The sequence below is a fragment of the Mustela lutreola genome, chromosome 4 (genome assembly GCF_030435805.1).
Source record: "Mustela lutreola isolate mMusLut2 chromosome 4, mMusLut2.pri, whole genome shotgun sequence".
NCBI lineage: Eukaryota > Metazoa > Chordata > Mammalia > Carnivora > Mustelidae > Mustela > Mustela lutreola.
In genome coordinates this window covers 53,956,581-53,972,614 of record NC_081293.1, presented here as the reverse complement: position 1 = coordinate 53,972,614, position 16,034 = coordinate 53,956,581, and the positions used below count along the sequence as shown (strand labels likewise).

Sequence of the window (16,034 nt, the reverse complement as noted above, 5' to 3'; positions counted from 1 at the left end):
TTAAAAGACATTTACAGAATATTCCATTCAATTGCAGCAGAATACATATTATTCTCAAGCACACATGGAACATTCTCCAGGAGAGATCACATTAGGCCACAAGTCATAATAAATTTAAGAAGACTAAAATCATATTGAGCATATTTTCTGACCATAATGCTAAGCAACTCACAATTACAAGAAGAATACTGGGAAATTTAAAAATGCATGGGGAGGGACGCTTGGGTGGCTCAGTTGGTCAAGCAGCTGCCTTCGGCTCGGGTCATGATCCCAGCGTCCTGGGATCGAGTCCCACATCGGGCTCCGTGCTCAGCAGGGAGCCTGCTTCTCCCTCTGCCTCTGCCTGCCATTCTGTCTGCCTGTGCTCGCTCTCTCCCCGCCCCCTCTGATAAATAAATAAAATCTTTAAAAAAAAAAATGCATGGGGATTAAACAACATGCTCCTGTAAAACCAATGGGTCAACAAAGAAAAATTTTAAAACATCTTGAAACAAACAAAAATGGAAACACAACATACCAAACCTTACAGAATATAGCAAAAAACATTTCTAAGAGAGAAATGCATAGCAATAAACATCTATATTTTAAAAAATAAAAATCTCGGGGCACCTGAGTGGCTCAGTCGGTTAAGGGTCTGCCTTCAGCTCAGGTGATGATCCTGGAGTCCCGGGATCGAGCCCCGCATCAGGCTGCCTGCTTGGCAGGGAGTCGCTTCACCTTCTGCCCACTGCTCCCCCTGCTTGTGCTCTCTCTCGCTCTCACTCTCTTTCTATCTCAAATATATAAATAAAAATCTTAAAAAAAATTAAGATCTCAAATACTTCAAGGAACTAGAAAAAGAACAAACTAAGCCTCCAGCAAAAGGCAGGAGATAACAAAGATGAGAGTTTAAGAAAAGGAAACAGGGAATAAAAAGACAATAGAAAAGATTGGTGATAATAAGAGCTAGTTCTTTAAAAGATAAAACAGATGTTTAACTGACTCATCAACAAAGAAAGAAAAGGGATATTAATCCCATATACAACATATGGTTTGCAAATACTTTTTTGTAGGTTGTCTTTTCATTTTGTTGAGGGGTGCCTTTGCCATGCAGAAGCTTCTCAGTTTGAAATGGTTCCATTTGTTGATTTTTTCTTGCTGTGTTTTTGGTGTCATGACCAAAAAATTTATTGCAAGACGAAAGGTAAGGAGCTCTTCCTCTACATTCCCTTCTTTGAGTTTCCTTCTAAGGAAACGTCTACAAGTTTTATTGTTTTAGGTCTTATGTTAAAGTATTTAATACTTTTGAGTTAAATCTGGCAAATGATTTAAATAAGGGTTCAATTTCATTTTCTGTATGTGGCTATGAAGTTTTCCAATACCATTTATTGAAGAGACTATCCTTTGCCCCTACAGTATTCCTGGCTCCCTTGTCAAATGCTGACTGACTGTACCAGTGGGGGGTTTATTTCTGGGATCTCCATTTTGTGCCACTGGTCTATATGTTCTATTTTAATGACAGAATACACTGTTTTAATATAACTATGTAATTTTATATCAGGAAGTGGAATTCTTCGGTTCTTTTGTAGTTCTATACAAATTTTAGCACTTCTTTTTCTGTGAAAAATTTTCATGTGAAAAATGTGAATGGAATTTTTATACGTATTGCAAGGAAAGTACAGATAGCTTTGGGTAGCATAAACATTTAAATGATATTTATTGTTCTGATCCATGAACACAGGATATTTTTTCATTTGTGTGTCTTCTTATGTATCTTTCATCAAAGACAAAGTTTTCATTGTACAGATCTTTCATAACCTTTGTTAAATTTATTCCTACATATTTTCTTGTTCTTGTGCTATTCTGAATGGAATAATTATCTTTATTTCCTTTTCAGGTAATTCATTGCTGATGTATAGAAACATGTATGATCAATTCTGTATATTCAGTTTATTTCGTGCAGCTCTGCTGAATTTGTTCATCAGTTCCAATAACTTTTTGATTGAGTCTTTAGGATTATCATTATATAAGATCATATGATTTCCAGATAATAATAATTTTCCTTCTTTCTTTCCTTTTTGGATGCTTTATATTTCTTTGTCTTTCCTAATTGCTCTACGTGAAACTCCCAGTACTATTTAGTGAAAGACTGTTTACAGTGGGCACCCCTGTGGGTCCTCTTCCTCATTACAAAGAAAAAGATTTCAACCTTTCAGTGTTCAATATGTTAGCTGTGGGTTTGTCATATACTGCCTTTCTTAAGTTGAAGTTAAGTTCCTTCTCAACCCAATTTGTTGAGGGCTTTTATCACAAAAAGCTGTTGTATTTTGTCAAATTTAAAGAGCTCCTACAATTAAAAAAAAATCTGATTTAAAAATAGGCACAAGAGGGGCGCCTGGGTGGCTCAGTGGGTTAAGCCGCTGCCTTCGGCTCAGGTCATGATCTCAGGGTCCTGGGATCGAGTCCCGCATCGGGCTCTCTGCTCGGCAGGGGGCCTGCTTCCCTTCCTCTCTCTGTGATCTCTTCCCTTCCTCTCTCCTACTGTGATCTCTCTCTGTCAAATAAATAAATAAAATCTTAAATAAAAAAAAAAAAAAAAAAAAAAAAAAAAATAGGCACAAGATCTGAAAAGGTGTTTTTCGAAAGAAGACATAGAGATGACTTACAGGTACAGGAAAAGTGCTCAACATCACTAATCGGGAAAATGCAAATCAAAACCAGAATGAGGGGGACACCTGGGTGGCTCGGTGGGTTGGGCCTCTGCCTTTGGCTCAGGTCATAGTCTCAGGTCCTGGGGTAAAGCCCAGCATCGGATTCTCTGCTCGGTGGGGAGCCTGCTTCCCCCACTCTCTCTGCCTACCTCTCTGCCTACTTGTGATCTTTCTCTGTCAAATTAATAAATAAAATCTTAAAAAATATTTTTTTAAAAACCAGAGTGAGGTATCACCTCACTCCTGTCAGACTAGCTAAAATCAACAACAGAAGAAACAAGTGTTGCCAAGAATATAGAGGAAAAGGAACATTTGTGCACTGCTTGTGGGAATGCAAACTTTTAGTGCAGTCACTATGGAACATGGTATGGAGGCTCCTCAAAATATTAAAAACAGAATTACCATATGATCCAGTAATTCCACTACTGAGTATTTACCCAAAGAATACAAAAACACTAATTTGAAGAGATAAACACCCTATTTATTGCAGCATTATTTGTAAAAGCCAAAACATGGAAGCAACCCAAGTGTCCATCAATAGATGAATGGAAAAAGAAGTGTGTATACACACAAACACACACACGCGCGTGCAGGTGACAAAAATACTACTCAGCCATGAAAAAGTGACATTTTGTCATTTGCAACAATGTGGATGGATCTAGAGGGTAAAAGGCTAAATGAAAATAAGTCAGTTAGAGAAAGACAAACACCATACGATTTCACTCATGAGGAATATACAAAATATAAAAAACAAGCAAAGGGGGGAAAAAAGAAAAAAAAACAGGCTCTTAAGGCATCTGGGTAGCTCAGTCAGTTAAGTGCCTGACTCTTGATCTCAGCTCAAACTCAGGTTTGTGAGTTTAAACCCCACATTGGGTTCCACATTGCATAAGGAGTCTATTTACAAAGAACCAACCAAACAAACAAAAAAAACCCAGACTCTTAAATATAGAGAACTGATTGTTACCACAGAACAGGGGGGTGGGAGAGGGGTTAAAGAGGTGGTAGGATTATTAAGGAGTGCAAATGTCATGATGAGCACTGGATGATGTATGGAATTGCTGAATCACTATACTGCATACCTGAAATCAATATATCATTGTTACATTAACTTACTGGAATTAAAATGAAAACTTTAAAAGCCAAAAAATAAAAAAAAAATTTTTAAAAAGGGAAACAAAAACCCTACAAAAACCAAGTCAATTAAATGGGCAGAATGACCTCAATAGGCATTTTTCCAAGGAACACATCCAAAAGGTGAATAGATACATGAAAAGGTGTTCAACATCACTAATCATCAGGAAAATGCAAATCAAAACCACAGAGATACCACCTCACACCTGTTAGATGGTTATCATCAAAAAGAGAAAAGATGGGGCACCTGGGTGGCTCAGCTGGTTGGAAATCGGACTCTTGGTTTCAGCTCTGGTCATGATCTCAGGGTCATGAAACTGAGCTCTGCATCAGGTTCCATGTCCAGTAAGGAGTATGCCTGAAGATTTACTCCCTCTGCCCCTCCCCCAATGCAACTGTGCATTCGCATGCTCTCACATGCGCGCTCTCTCTCTCTCTCTCTTTCAAAATAAATAAATAAATCTGGTAGGTTTTTCTTTTTTTTCTTTTAACGTTAAAAAAAGGAGAAAAGAGGGGCACCTGGGGGGCTGAGTTGGCTAAGTGTCTGCCTTCAGCTCTGGTTATGATCCTGGAATCCTGGGATTGAGTGCCATGTCAGGCTCCCTGACCGCTTCTCTTTCTGCTCCCCCCACCATGCTCTCTCCCATAGTCTCTCTCAAATACATACATAAAATCTTTAACAAAAAAGAGAAAAAGGAAAGATAACAAGTGTACATGAGCATATGGAGAAAAGGGAACTTTTTACACTGTTGGTGGGAATGTAAATTGGTTCAACTTCTATGGAAAGCAGTATGGAGGTTCCTCAAGATATTAAAAACAGAACTACCACCTCATCCAGAAATTTCACTTCTGCGTAATATGCAAGGAAAATCAAACTGGTATCTTTTTTTTTTTTTTTTTTTTTAATAAACATATAATGTATTATTAGCCCCAGGGGTACAGGCCTATGAATTGCCAGGTTTACACACCTCACAGCACTCACCATAACACACATCCTCCCCAATGTCCATAACCCCACCACCCTCTCCACCCCCACCCGTCACCCTCAGTTTGTTTTGTGACATTAAGAGTCTCTTATGGGGCGCCTGGGTGGCTCAGTGGGTTAAGCCGCTGCCTTCGGCTCAGGTCATGATCTCACGGTCCTGGGATCGAGTCCCGCATCAGGCTTTCTGCTCAGCAGGGAGCCTGCTTCCTCCTCTCTCTCTCTCAATCTGCCTGCCTCTCTGCTTACTTGTGATCTCTGTCTGTCAATAAAATAAATAAAATCTTTAAAAAAAAAAAAAAAAAAAAAAGAGTCTCTTATGGTTTGTCTCCCCCCACCCCGATCCCATCTGGTTTCGTTTATTCTTTTCCTACCTCCCCAAACCCCTCACGTTGCATCTTCACTTCCTTATTTCAGGGAGATCATATGATAGTTGTCTTTCTCTGATTGACTTAGTTCGCTAATAAGCATAATACCCTCTAGTGCCATCCATGTTGTCGCAAATGGCAAGATTTCATTTCTTTTGATGGCTGCATAGTATTCCATTGTGTTGAATACTTGTTCCATTCTTCTTGATCCATTCATCTGTTGATGGACATCTAGATTCTTTCCATAGTTTGGCTATTGTGGACATTGCTGCTATAAACATTCAGGTACACGTGCCCCTTTGGATCACCACGTTTGTATCTTTAGGGTAAACACCCAGTAGTGCAATTGCTGGGTCATAGGGCAGTTCTATTTTCAACATTTTGAGGAACCTCCATGCTGTTTTCCAGAGTGGTTGCACCAGCTTGCATTCCCACCAACAGTGTAGGATGCTCTGGCATCCTCGCCAGCATCTGTCATTTCCTGACTTGTTGATTTTAGCCATTCTGACTGGTGTGAGGTGATATCTCATTGTGGTTTTGATTTGTATTTCCCTGATGCCAAGTGATATGGAGCACTTTTTCATGTGTCTGTTGGCCATCTGGATGTCTTCTTTGCAGAAATGTCTGTTCATGTCCTCTGCCCATTTCTTGATTGGATTTTTTGTTCTTTGGGTGTTGAGTTTGCTAAGCTCTTTATAGATTTTGAGATACTAGCCCTTTATCTGATATGTCATTTGCAAATATCTTCTCTCATTCTGTCCATTGTCTTTTGGTTTTGTTAACTGTTTCCTTTGCTGTGTAAAAGCTTTTGATCTTGATGAAGTCCCAATAGTTCATTTTTGCTCTTGCTTCCCTTGCCTTTGGCGATGTTCCTAGGAAGATGTTGCTGCGGCTGAGGTCGAAGAGGTTGCTGCCTGTGTTCTCCTCAAGGATTTTGATGGATTCCTTTCTCACATTGAGGTCCTTCATCCATTTTGAGTCCATTTTCGTGTGTGGTATAAGGAAATGGTCCAGTGAAACCAGTATCTTGACGATATATCTGTACTCCCATGTTCAATATACCATGATTCACAAGAGCCAATATATGGAAATAACTAATATGTGTCACGGGATCTCTTGGGACTCTGAACTGCCAAAACAAATTTTGAAAAAGAAGAACAAAGTTTGAGGACTACCACATCCTGATTTTAAAATTTATTATAAAACTACAGGGTGCTTAAATGGCTCAATCAGTTAAATAGCTGCCTTCAGCTAGGGTCATGATCCCAGGGTCCTGGGATCAAGTTCCGCATCAGGTTCCCTCCTTGGCAGGGAGTCTGTTTCTCCCTCTCCTTCTACCCATCCCTGCTGCTTGTGCTTGCTTCCTCGCTCTCTCTCTCTCTCTCAAACAAATAAATAAAATCTTGTAAAACTACAGTCACCAAAAGAATGTGGTACTGGCATAAAGACAGACATATAGACCATTGGAATAGAATACAGACCCAAAAATACACCCTCACATCCATGGTTAAATGATTTTTGACAAGGAAGCCACAACCATTTAATAGAAAAAAGGATAGCTTTTTCAACAAATGGTGCCAGGAAAATTCATATCCACATACAAAAGAATGAAGCTGCAGTAGATAAGATCTAACTCCATAATAAGAAATAAACTAGGGGGGTGCCTGGGTGGCTCAGTTGGTTAATAAGTGCCCAACTCATGATTTCGACTCAGACTGTGATCTCATGGGTTGTGGGACTGAGGCCTGCAACAGGCTCCATGCTCAGCGTGGAATCTGCTTGTCCCTCTCCCTTCCACTCTACCCATCCTATCCCATCCCTGCTCTCATGCATTCTCTACCTCTCTAAAATAAATAAATAAATAAATATTTTAAAACAACTAACTTGAAATGGATCAAAGACCAAAATGAAAGACCTAAAACTATTTACTTATGGAAGAAAACATAGGTTGAAATCAACACAACATTAGATTTGGTAATGATTTCTTAGATATGACACCAGAGGCATAAGAACAAAGAAAAAAAAAAGTTCATACAATGAGATGAAATAATTGCAAATCATATATCATATATCCTATAAGTGGTTAACAGATTTTATAGAGAGACCTCCTAAAACTCAACAATTAAAAACAACAACAACAGAGTTAAGAAATGGGCAAAGGATATGAACATTCCTACAAAGAAGACATACAACTGACTACTAGGCACATGCAAAGTTGTTCAACGTCACTGACATTATGGAAATGCAAATGAAAACTGTACTGAGATAGCACCTTACATCTGTTAGGATGGCTAATCTAAGATAAGAACATAGCAAGTGTTGGCAAAGATACGGACAAAGTAGGAACGCAAAATGGCTTAACACTGGTAGGAATGCAAAATGGCTTAACACTGTGGAAGACAGTATGGTGGTTCCATAAGAAAATTAAAAATAGGATTACCATACGATCTAGCAATTTCACTTCTGGGTAGATACCCAAAAGAAGAGAAAGCAAGGTCTCCAATAGATATTTGTTCACCTACGTCCACAGCATTTTTCAAAACAGCTAAAATGTGGAAGCAACACAAATATCCATTAAGAGATTGAATGGATGACCAAAATGTAGTATATTCATACCCTGTAACATCCCCCAAAGTAAGAAAATTCCAACATATGCTAAAACATGATGAACCTTGAGGACATTACATGAAGTGCAACAAGCCAGTCACAAAAATACAAATACTCTATGATTCCATTTGTATGAGGTTCTTTTAGCATTCAAAATCATGGAGAAAAAGCAGAAAGGTGGTTTCGAGGGGCTAGAGAAGGGGGTAGTAAAGAGTTACTGATAAATGAGTATAGATTTTCAGTTTTATAACATGAAAACAGCTATGGAGATGGGTGGTAAGAAAATGCTGATACTCTGTGATAAAATGTACATTTAAAGATGGTTAACATAGTAAATGTGATATTTTAACTATTTTACCACCATAAAAAAAGGGGGGGGTGGGAAGAAAAGAGGCCTCAGGGCAGTAGGGGAAGAACTACTGAGAAAAAATATAAAGAACAGTTATAAGATATGCAGTATAGGTTGTGAGGATGTAAGGTAAGAGTTCCAAGAAAAAAGAAATGGCCATGAAACAATACTGAAGCAGTGTGTGAGAATTTTTCAGAATTCAGAACTTGATGTGTCAGAAGGGACAAGAAAATTGAAAATTAAAAATTAAAAATCAAAAATAAAATGAAAGAAGATAAAATCATATAAATATTAAATGAAAGAGAAGCACATATAACAACAGTATAACATAAACTGATTGACAGGGCTGTCCTAACTCTTTGGACCTGGGAATTTTTTTTTTTAATGAAAACTAAAACACACAAAACCACCAGGTCACACGTGATATTAATAAATCACAAATTAAAGCAAATGACTCACCTCTGAAAAAGAGGGAAAAAATGGGACTGGAGAAAGTATACAGCAATGTATTTTTTATATTCATTTTGTTTCTTTAAAAAATAAATGAAGCAAGTATAGTCAAATGTTAAAACTTGACAAAAATAAGTGTCAGATATGTACATTATCATTATAGTAATCCCTATTTTTTTCCTCACTGAATATTTGAAATATTACATAAAAATCAAGACAATATAAAAGAACAAAACCAAAAAGCTTAAGAGAAAAGTGAGGATGTCAAAGAGAAGTTGTAGAGGCTGGAACAGTTTGGTGCAGCAGGAAAGAAGGTGAATGGTAAAAAAAAAAACTCAAAAATGCAATTTATTATTTTATTAAAGGTGGAAAAATCTTTAACATGTCTATGTAAACTATGTAATAAATGAAAAGACAAAGAGTAACTGAGGAAACTGGACAGAAGAAAAAATAAGTGTTGAAACAGGTTCTTGGGGAAACAGGATGACATGTGTAATGGTTATCCTTGAACATGGAAAACTAAGCTCTTCCGCTGAGACTATAGTGAAAAAAGAATTATTTCAGAAATAGATTAGAAAGGTTTTATAGCCATGGGAGTTACAAATTAAGTAAATTATATTGATCAAGCTTTCATTTTTATCTGCAAAGTATGATATATGGTCACTGCTAAGCAGAAAGCAGGAGAAGAAAACGGAAAGTTCAAAAATAAATCTTTATTTGGGTAATTTTAGCTCTATTTTGTAAAATGTAAAAACTATAAATTAAACTGCTGGCACAAGATAAATTGAAACTTTACTCAAATTCACTCAGGGCAAAAGATCAAATAAATATATCATTGTAGAAACACTGGGATAGTTGACATATATCACTTTGTGTAAGTTATAACATATCATTTTTGTTCAAATTCACCTCAATCAGAAACAGATTAGAGAAATGAAAAAACATATTTAATAATTTCATCTAAACAAACAATCCAAATTTCTCAAAGGAACTCTTCTTGCAAATATACACCCCCACACACACACAAACACGCATGCAACACAGAAATAACTCAAATTATTGTGCTACACTTATTAGCTACATTTTATCAAAGGAAGCAATTCCCTGAATTTCAACATTAACATGCAGATGTCTAAGAAATTCATCCTTTTGACTTTTCATTACTCATGTCTGATGAATTCAAATGCTCAGTATCATAGGAATACTATACTGGAATTGAAATTTTTCTGAGGTAGAGCTCTGTAACAGCAAGTTGTATTAAAGATATTAAAAGCTGAAGTCATTCAACGTTTATACTATCATCAAAATTAGTTGAATTTTTGGAAATATTTGTGTATTTCCAAAGAGAGGTTATTCTGCCTTTACAAATTTGGCATCATAAATCAATTGTACCAAAGACTTAACATTTCCAAGAACATTTAGCATCAGAAAGATCTGGAAAGCAAGAATCAACTAAAATAGCAGCATTAAAAGAGTGAAGAAAATATATGCAAATCCTGATTATCAATTCTAGATCTTTTCACTAGCCCCATCAACTTCACATTCCAGGACTATATTTGCCTTTTTAGAAAATGACAGAAAAAACCTGTATCCCTGGGGCTAAAAATACATTATATGTTTATTAAAAAATTTAAAAATTAATAAAAAAAAAGAAAATGACAAAAAAAATAGCAGAGAGGTGACTATCATTGTAAGGAGAATATGAGCCATCTGAAATAAACTATAAAAGATACTCAAATGCATTATTCTAATTAGAATTAACAAGAGCTTTGACTAATTTATAAGACTGTGTTCCATACTTTTCTGTCTCTGAACCCAGAACGTTTCTTCTTTTTCTCTTCTGGATGAGACTCAAGACAAACATCTGCAGCTTTTTTTTCATCGTTACCAACTTCTCCTTCATCCTTATTCTTCCCTTTATCACCGACTTCACTCTTTAGGTTGTTAACGGATGGTGGAGATTCTGCAAGGGCCCTGGATATGCAAAAAGATAAATTTGCATTAATCAAGAAATAAAGATTTTCAGATAGTTTAGCAGAAGCAACAGCAATGAAATCTGTGAAAACTTCTACATGAAGAGGTTCCTCAAAAAGTTAAAAATAGAACAATCATATGATCCAACAATCCCACTTCTGGTTTTATATCCAAAAGAACTGAAAGCAGAGTCATGAAGAGATTTTTACACATTCATGTTAATAGCAACACTATTCACAACAGCTAAAATGTTTGAAGTGACTGAGATGTCCACAGATAGATGAGGGATTAAGGATTACTTGGCATCTACATACAAAAGAGTAACATTCAGCCTAAAACAAAGGATATGATACTAAAAGCACAGGCAACAAAAGAAAAAAGAGACAAGCAGGATTACATGAAACTAAAAAACTTGAGGACAACAAAAGAAACAATCTACAAAATGAAAAGATAACCCATGAAATGGGAGGAAATATCTGCAAACAATATATTTAATAAAGGGCTAATATTCAAAACATATAGAGAACTCTTACAACATTATAGCAAAACCCCCCAAATAACCTGATTAAAAATGAGCAAAGGAAGTGAACAAAAGATACATCAACAGCCAACATATATATGACAATGTGCTCAACATCATCAGGGAAATGCAAATTGAAACTGCAATGGGATATTACACTCACACCTGTTAGGACAGATATGATAAAAGAAACAAGAAAGATAACAAGTGTTGGTGAGGATGTGCAGAAAAGGGATCCCTGGTACACTGTTGATGGGAATGTAAATTGATACAGCCATCTTGGAAAACAGGATGGAAGATTCTCAAAAAAACTAACAATAGAAGTACAATATCATTCAGCAATCCCACTTTGGATATATATCCAAAGAAACTGAAATCAGGATCTCAAAGAGATCGATATTCCCACGTTCATTGCAGCATTATTCACCATAGCCCAGACATGGAAGCAACCTAAATGCCTATCAGTCAACAAATTAAAATGTGATATGTGCAACACACACACACACACACACACACACACACAGAGGAATACTATTCAGCATCAAAAAAAGGAAATCTTGCCATTTATGACAATACAGATGAACCTAGAGGACATTATGGTAAGTGAAATAAGCCAGACACAGAAGAACAAATACTATATTATATCACTTACATTATGAATATAAAACAGTCAAACTCAGAGGCAAAGAGTAGAATGGTGCTTTCCAGAGGATGGGCGAAGGGGAAAGGGGAGATATTAATCAAAGGGTAGAAATTTTCAATTACACTAAGTAAGTAAGTCCTAGAGATCTACTGAACAGCACAGTGCCTATAGTTAAAAAAAACTACTGTATATTAAAAACTTTGCCAAGGGGTGGGGGGCTGGGGTGGAGGGCCTGGGTTGCTCAGTGGGTTAAGCGTCCACTGTTGATTTCCGCCCAGGCAGTGATCTTAGGGTCCTGGGATTGAGCCCTGAGTCAGGCTCTGTGCTCAGTGGCTGTCTGAGCTCAGTGCGGAGTCTGCTTGTCTTTCTCCCTCTGCTCCGCCCTCCACATTCTCTCTCTCTCTCTCTCTCTCTCTCTAGTAAATAAATAATTAAACTCTCTTAAAAATTTGCTAAGAGGATAGGCCTTATGCTAAGTGTTTTATCACTAAAACAGCCTATAATAATAACAAATAAGAGGGTGGGAGAAAACTTCTGAAAGTGACGGACAGATTTATGGCACAGATTGCCATGATGGATCACTGGTGTATACTTATCTCTAACTCCTTTAATTTGTCTGCATTAGTTATGTACAGCTTTTTGTATGTCAAAAAATTTTTAAGTAACTCTCTGAAAGAAAACTAAAAAAGGAAAGGAAATTGTACCACATGCTACAACATGGATGAACCTTGAAGACATTATCCCAAGTGAAATGAGCCAAAAAGAAAAATAATCTATGATCCTACTTATATGAGGTATCTAACATGGTCTATTTCAAAGAGACAGGAAATAGAATGATGGTAATCAGCGGCTGCAGGGAGGGGGAACAGAGGTATTTAATGGATAAAGAATTTCATTTCTGTAAGATGATAAAATGCTAAAAACCTGTTTGTCAACAGTGTGAATACACTTAACACAACCGAACTGTACACTTAAAAACAGTTAGGATGGGGTGCCTGGGTGGCTCAGTCATTAAGCATCTGCCTTTGGCTCAGGTCATGATTCCAGGGTGCTGGGATCGAGCCCCATGTTGGGCTCCCCACTCAACAGAAAGCCTACTTCTTCCTCTCCCACTCCCCCTGCTTGTATTCTCTCTCTAACTCTCGCTCTCTGTCAAATAAACAAATAAAATCTTTAAAAAAAAAAAAGGTTAGGATGATAAAATCTGTTATTTTTTTAAACATGAAAAAATGAATTGAAAGAATAAATGTGGGGCCAAAAGACTTAAAAATTGGTATTTAAATAAAAACACATACATTAAAAAATTCTACATTAAGACAAAAATCTGATGGACTTATCAGGTTAATTCAACTATTAATAGCAAGAAAAAGACTGAAATGTTCAGGAGAAGCCCCTCTAGCTGATTAGAGATTGAAAGTGAAACTTTATTCTATGAAAGTTTTTCCTAACTTCTTCATCCAAGCTAATGACTTTATTTTTTCAAATTGCTACATGACTTAGTGACTAAACCATATCACACAATTTGTTATTTTATATTTCTAGAATCTACCTTGCTCTTTAATTATTAGAGTCAAATGACTCTGTTCTTTTTACCAACGAAATACTGTCAAATATCAGCACTGTTATGTGGTTCAACATAGTATGATCATTAAGAAACAGGCTACACAGAAGAAAGAGAGAATAAAAATTAGAGTGTGTATATCTATATATATACAGACAAGAGAGAGAGAGAGAAACTTAAAAAAAAAAATGAACAACAGATCAATGAAACCAGAAGCTGGTTCTTTGAGAAGATCAACTAAATTGATAAACCTTTAGCTAGACTTATCAAAAACAAAGAGAAAGAGAGGGAGGGAGGGAGAGAACTCAAAGAAACATAATCAGAAACGAAAATGGAGAAATAACAACTGACACCAGGGAAATGCAAAGGATTCTAAGGGATTATGAAAAATTATGTGCCAACAAACTGGATAACCTAGAAGAAATGGATAAATTCCTAGAAACATACATAAAACCTCCCAAAACGGAATCAGGAAGAAACAGAAAACTTGAACAGACTAATTACCAGCAATGAAATGGTACTGGTAATCAGAAGACTTCCAACCAACAAAAGTCCAGGATCAGATGGCTTCATAGGTGAATTATACCAGACATTTAAAGAAGAGTTAAAACCTATTTTTCTCAAAATATTCCAAAAATATGGTACTGACACAAAAACAGACACATAGATCAAGAGAACAGAATAAAGAGTATAGAATAAACCTATAATTATATGGTCAATTAATTTACAACAAAGAAGGAAAGAATACGCAATGGGAAAAAGTCTTTTCAACAAATGGTGATGGGAAAACTAGACAGCTCCATGCAAGAAAATGAAACCAAAGCACTTACACTATACGCAAAAATAAACTCCAAATGGATCAGACACCTAAATATGAGACCTGGCACCATAAAAATCCTAGAAGAGAACACAGGCAATAATTTCTCTGACACTGGCGGTAGCAATATTTTCTAGATATGTCTCTGAGGCAAGGGAATAAAAACAAAAAAAACCCTAGGAACTATATCAAAATAAAAAGCTTCTGCATAGCAAAGGAAACAACAGAACAAAAAGACATGGGGCGCGTGGGTGGCTCAGTTGGTTAAGCATCTGCCTTCGGTTCAGGTCATGATCCCAGGGTCCTAGGATTGAGTTCCACATTGGGCTCCCCACTGAGTGGGAAATATGCTTCTCCTTCTCCTTCTCCCCCTTCCCCCAACTTGGGAGCTCTCTCTTTCTAACAAATAAATTAAAATTAAAAAAAAAAAAAAAAAAAAAGACAACCTACTGAACGAGAGAATGATATATCTAATAAGGGGTCAGTATCCAAATATAAAAGAACTTACACAACTCAACACCCAAAACACAAATAATTCAACTAAAACATCAGCAGATGACATCAATGGACATTTCTCTGAAGAAGACATCCAGACAACCAAGAGTCACCTGAAAAGGTGCTCACCATCACTAATCATTGGGGAAACGCAAATCAAAAGCACAATGAGGTATCACCTTACACCTGTCAAACTGGCTAAAACCAAAAACACAAAAAACAACTCATGTTGGTAAGGATGTGGAAAAAAAAGAACCGTTATGCACTGTTGGGAATGCAAACCTGTGCAGTCACTGTGGAAAACAGCATGGAGGTTGCTCAAAAAGTTAAAACTAGCATTACCATATGATTCAGTAAGTCCACTAGTGGGTATTTACACAAAGAATATGAAAATACTAATTAAAACAACAGATGCACCCCTACGTTTATTGCAGCATCATTTGCAATAACCAAAATATGGAAGAAACCCAAATGCCCACCTATAGATGATGCATAAGGAAGATGTGTTGTGTACACACACACACACACACACACAATGGAATACTTCTCAGCAATGCAAAAGAATGAAATCTTGCCATTTGCAACAATATGGATCGATCTTGAGGATATAAAGGGTGTATTGCTAAGTGAAATCAGTCAGAGAAAGACAAAAACCATAGGATTTCACTCACATATGGAATTTACAAAACAAATGAACAAAGGAAAAAAGAGACAAAACAACAAAGAAAAAGACTCTGAAATACAGAGAACAACTGGCGCTTGGCAGAGGGGAAGGGAGTGAGTAGCCGAGTAAAATGGGTAAAGGGGATTAAGAGTTCATTTATTATGATGAGCACTGAGTAACACATAGAATTGCTGAATCACTATATTGTAAACATGAAACTAATATAACACTGTATGTAAATTATACTGGAATAATAATTAATTAAAACTTAAAAAAAATAAGAAGAGAATGGACACTATTCTTTTAATCATCCAGTTTCCAACCCAGTGCCTTACACAAAGTATTCAATGTGTCTATGGCTGATTAAGGAAAAAAAATCAAAGTCTTCATCTATACTGATCAGAAAAGGGATTGGAAAATATACACTGGGATTAAAATCTGCAATATGAGAAAATTCTTAACACATTCCTTTCATATGACTATTTAAATAAGATATAAACCAATAGCTATTTCATTTACTTACAAATAATATTTTATGCATACGAACAAAGGCAAAGAAGTATTTTAATTATAAGCAAGAAAAATAACTTTTTTTTTAAGGTTAAGCCTTAAAAACACATTTTTAAAAAGCAACAAAAAACTAACTCCCCACCTGGTTCAAAAACAATCTTTTTTTGAAAAAATATTTTATTTAATTATTTGACAGAGAGACACAGCGAGAGAAGGAACACAAGCAGGGGGAGTGGGAGAAGGAAAAGCAGGCTTCCGGCGAGCAGGGAG

At 36.5% G+C, this 16,034-nt stretch overlaps 1 protein-coding gene across 3 annotated transcripts in view; it reads right to left on the bottom strand.

The window, feature by feature from the left end:
- MICU1 (mitochondrial calcium uptake 1) overlaps window positions 1-16,034 on the bottom strand; it is a 244,368-nt gene that overhangs the window by 165,428 nt on the left and 62,906 nt on the right. For all 3 annotated transcript variants that reach the window (XM_059169978.1, XM_059169979.1, XM_059169980.1), the window contains one exon: window positions 10,380-10,554. In XM_059169978.1, the coding sequence (XP_059025961.1) occupies window positions 10,380-10,554 (175 nt within the window). The remainder of the gene's footprint in view (window positions 1-10,379; window positions 10,555-16,034) is intronic.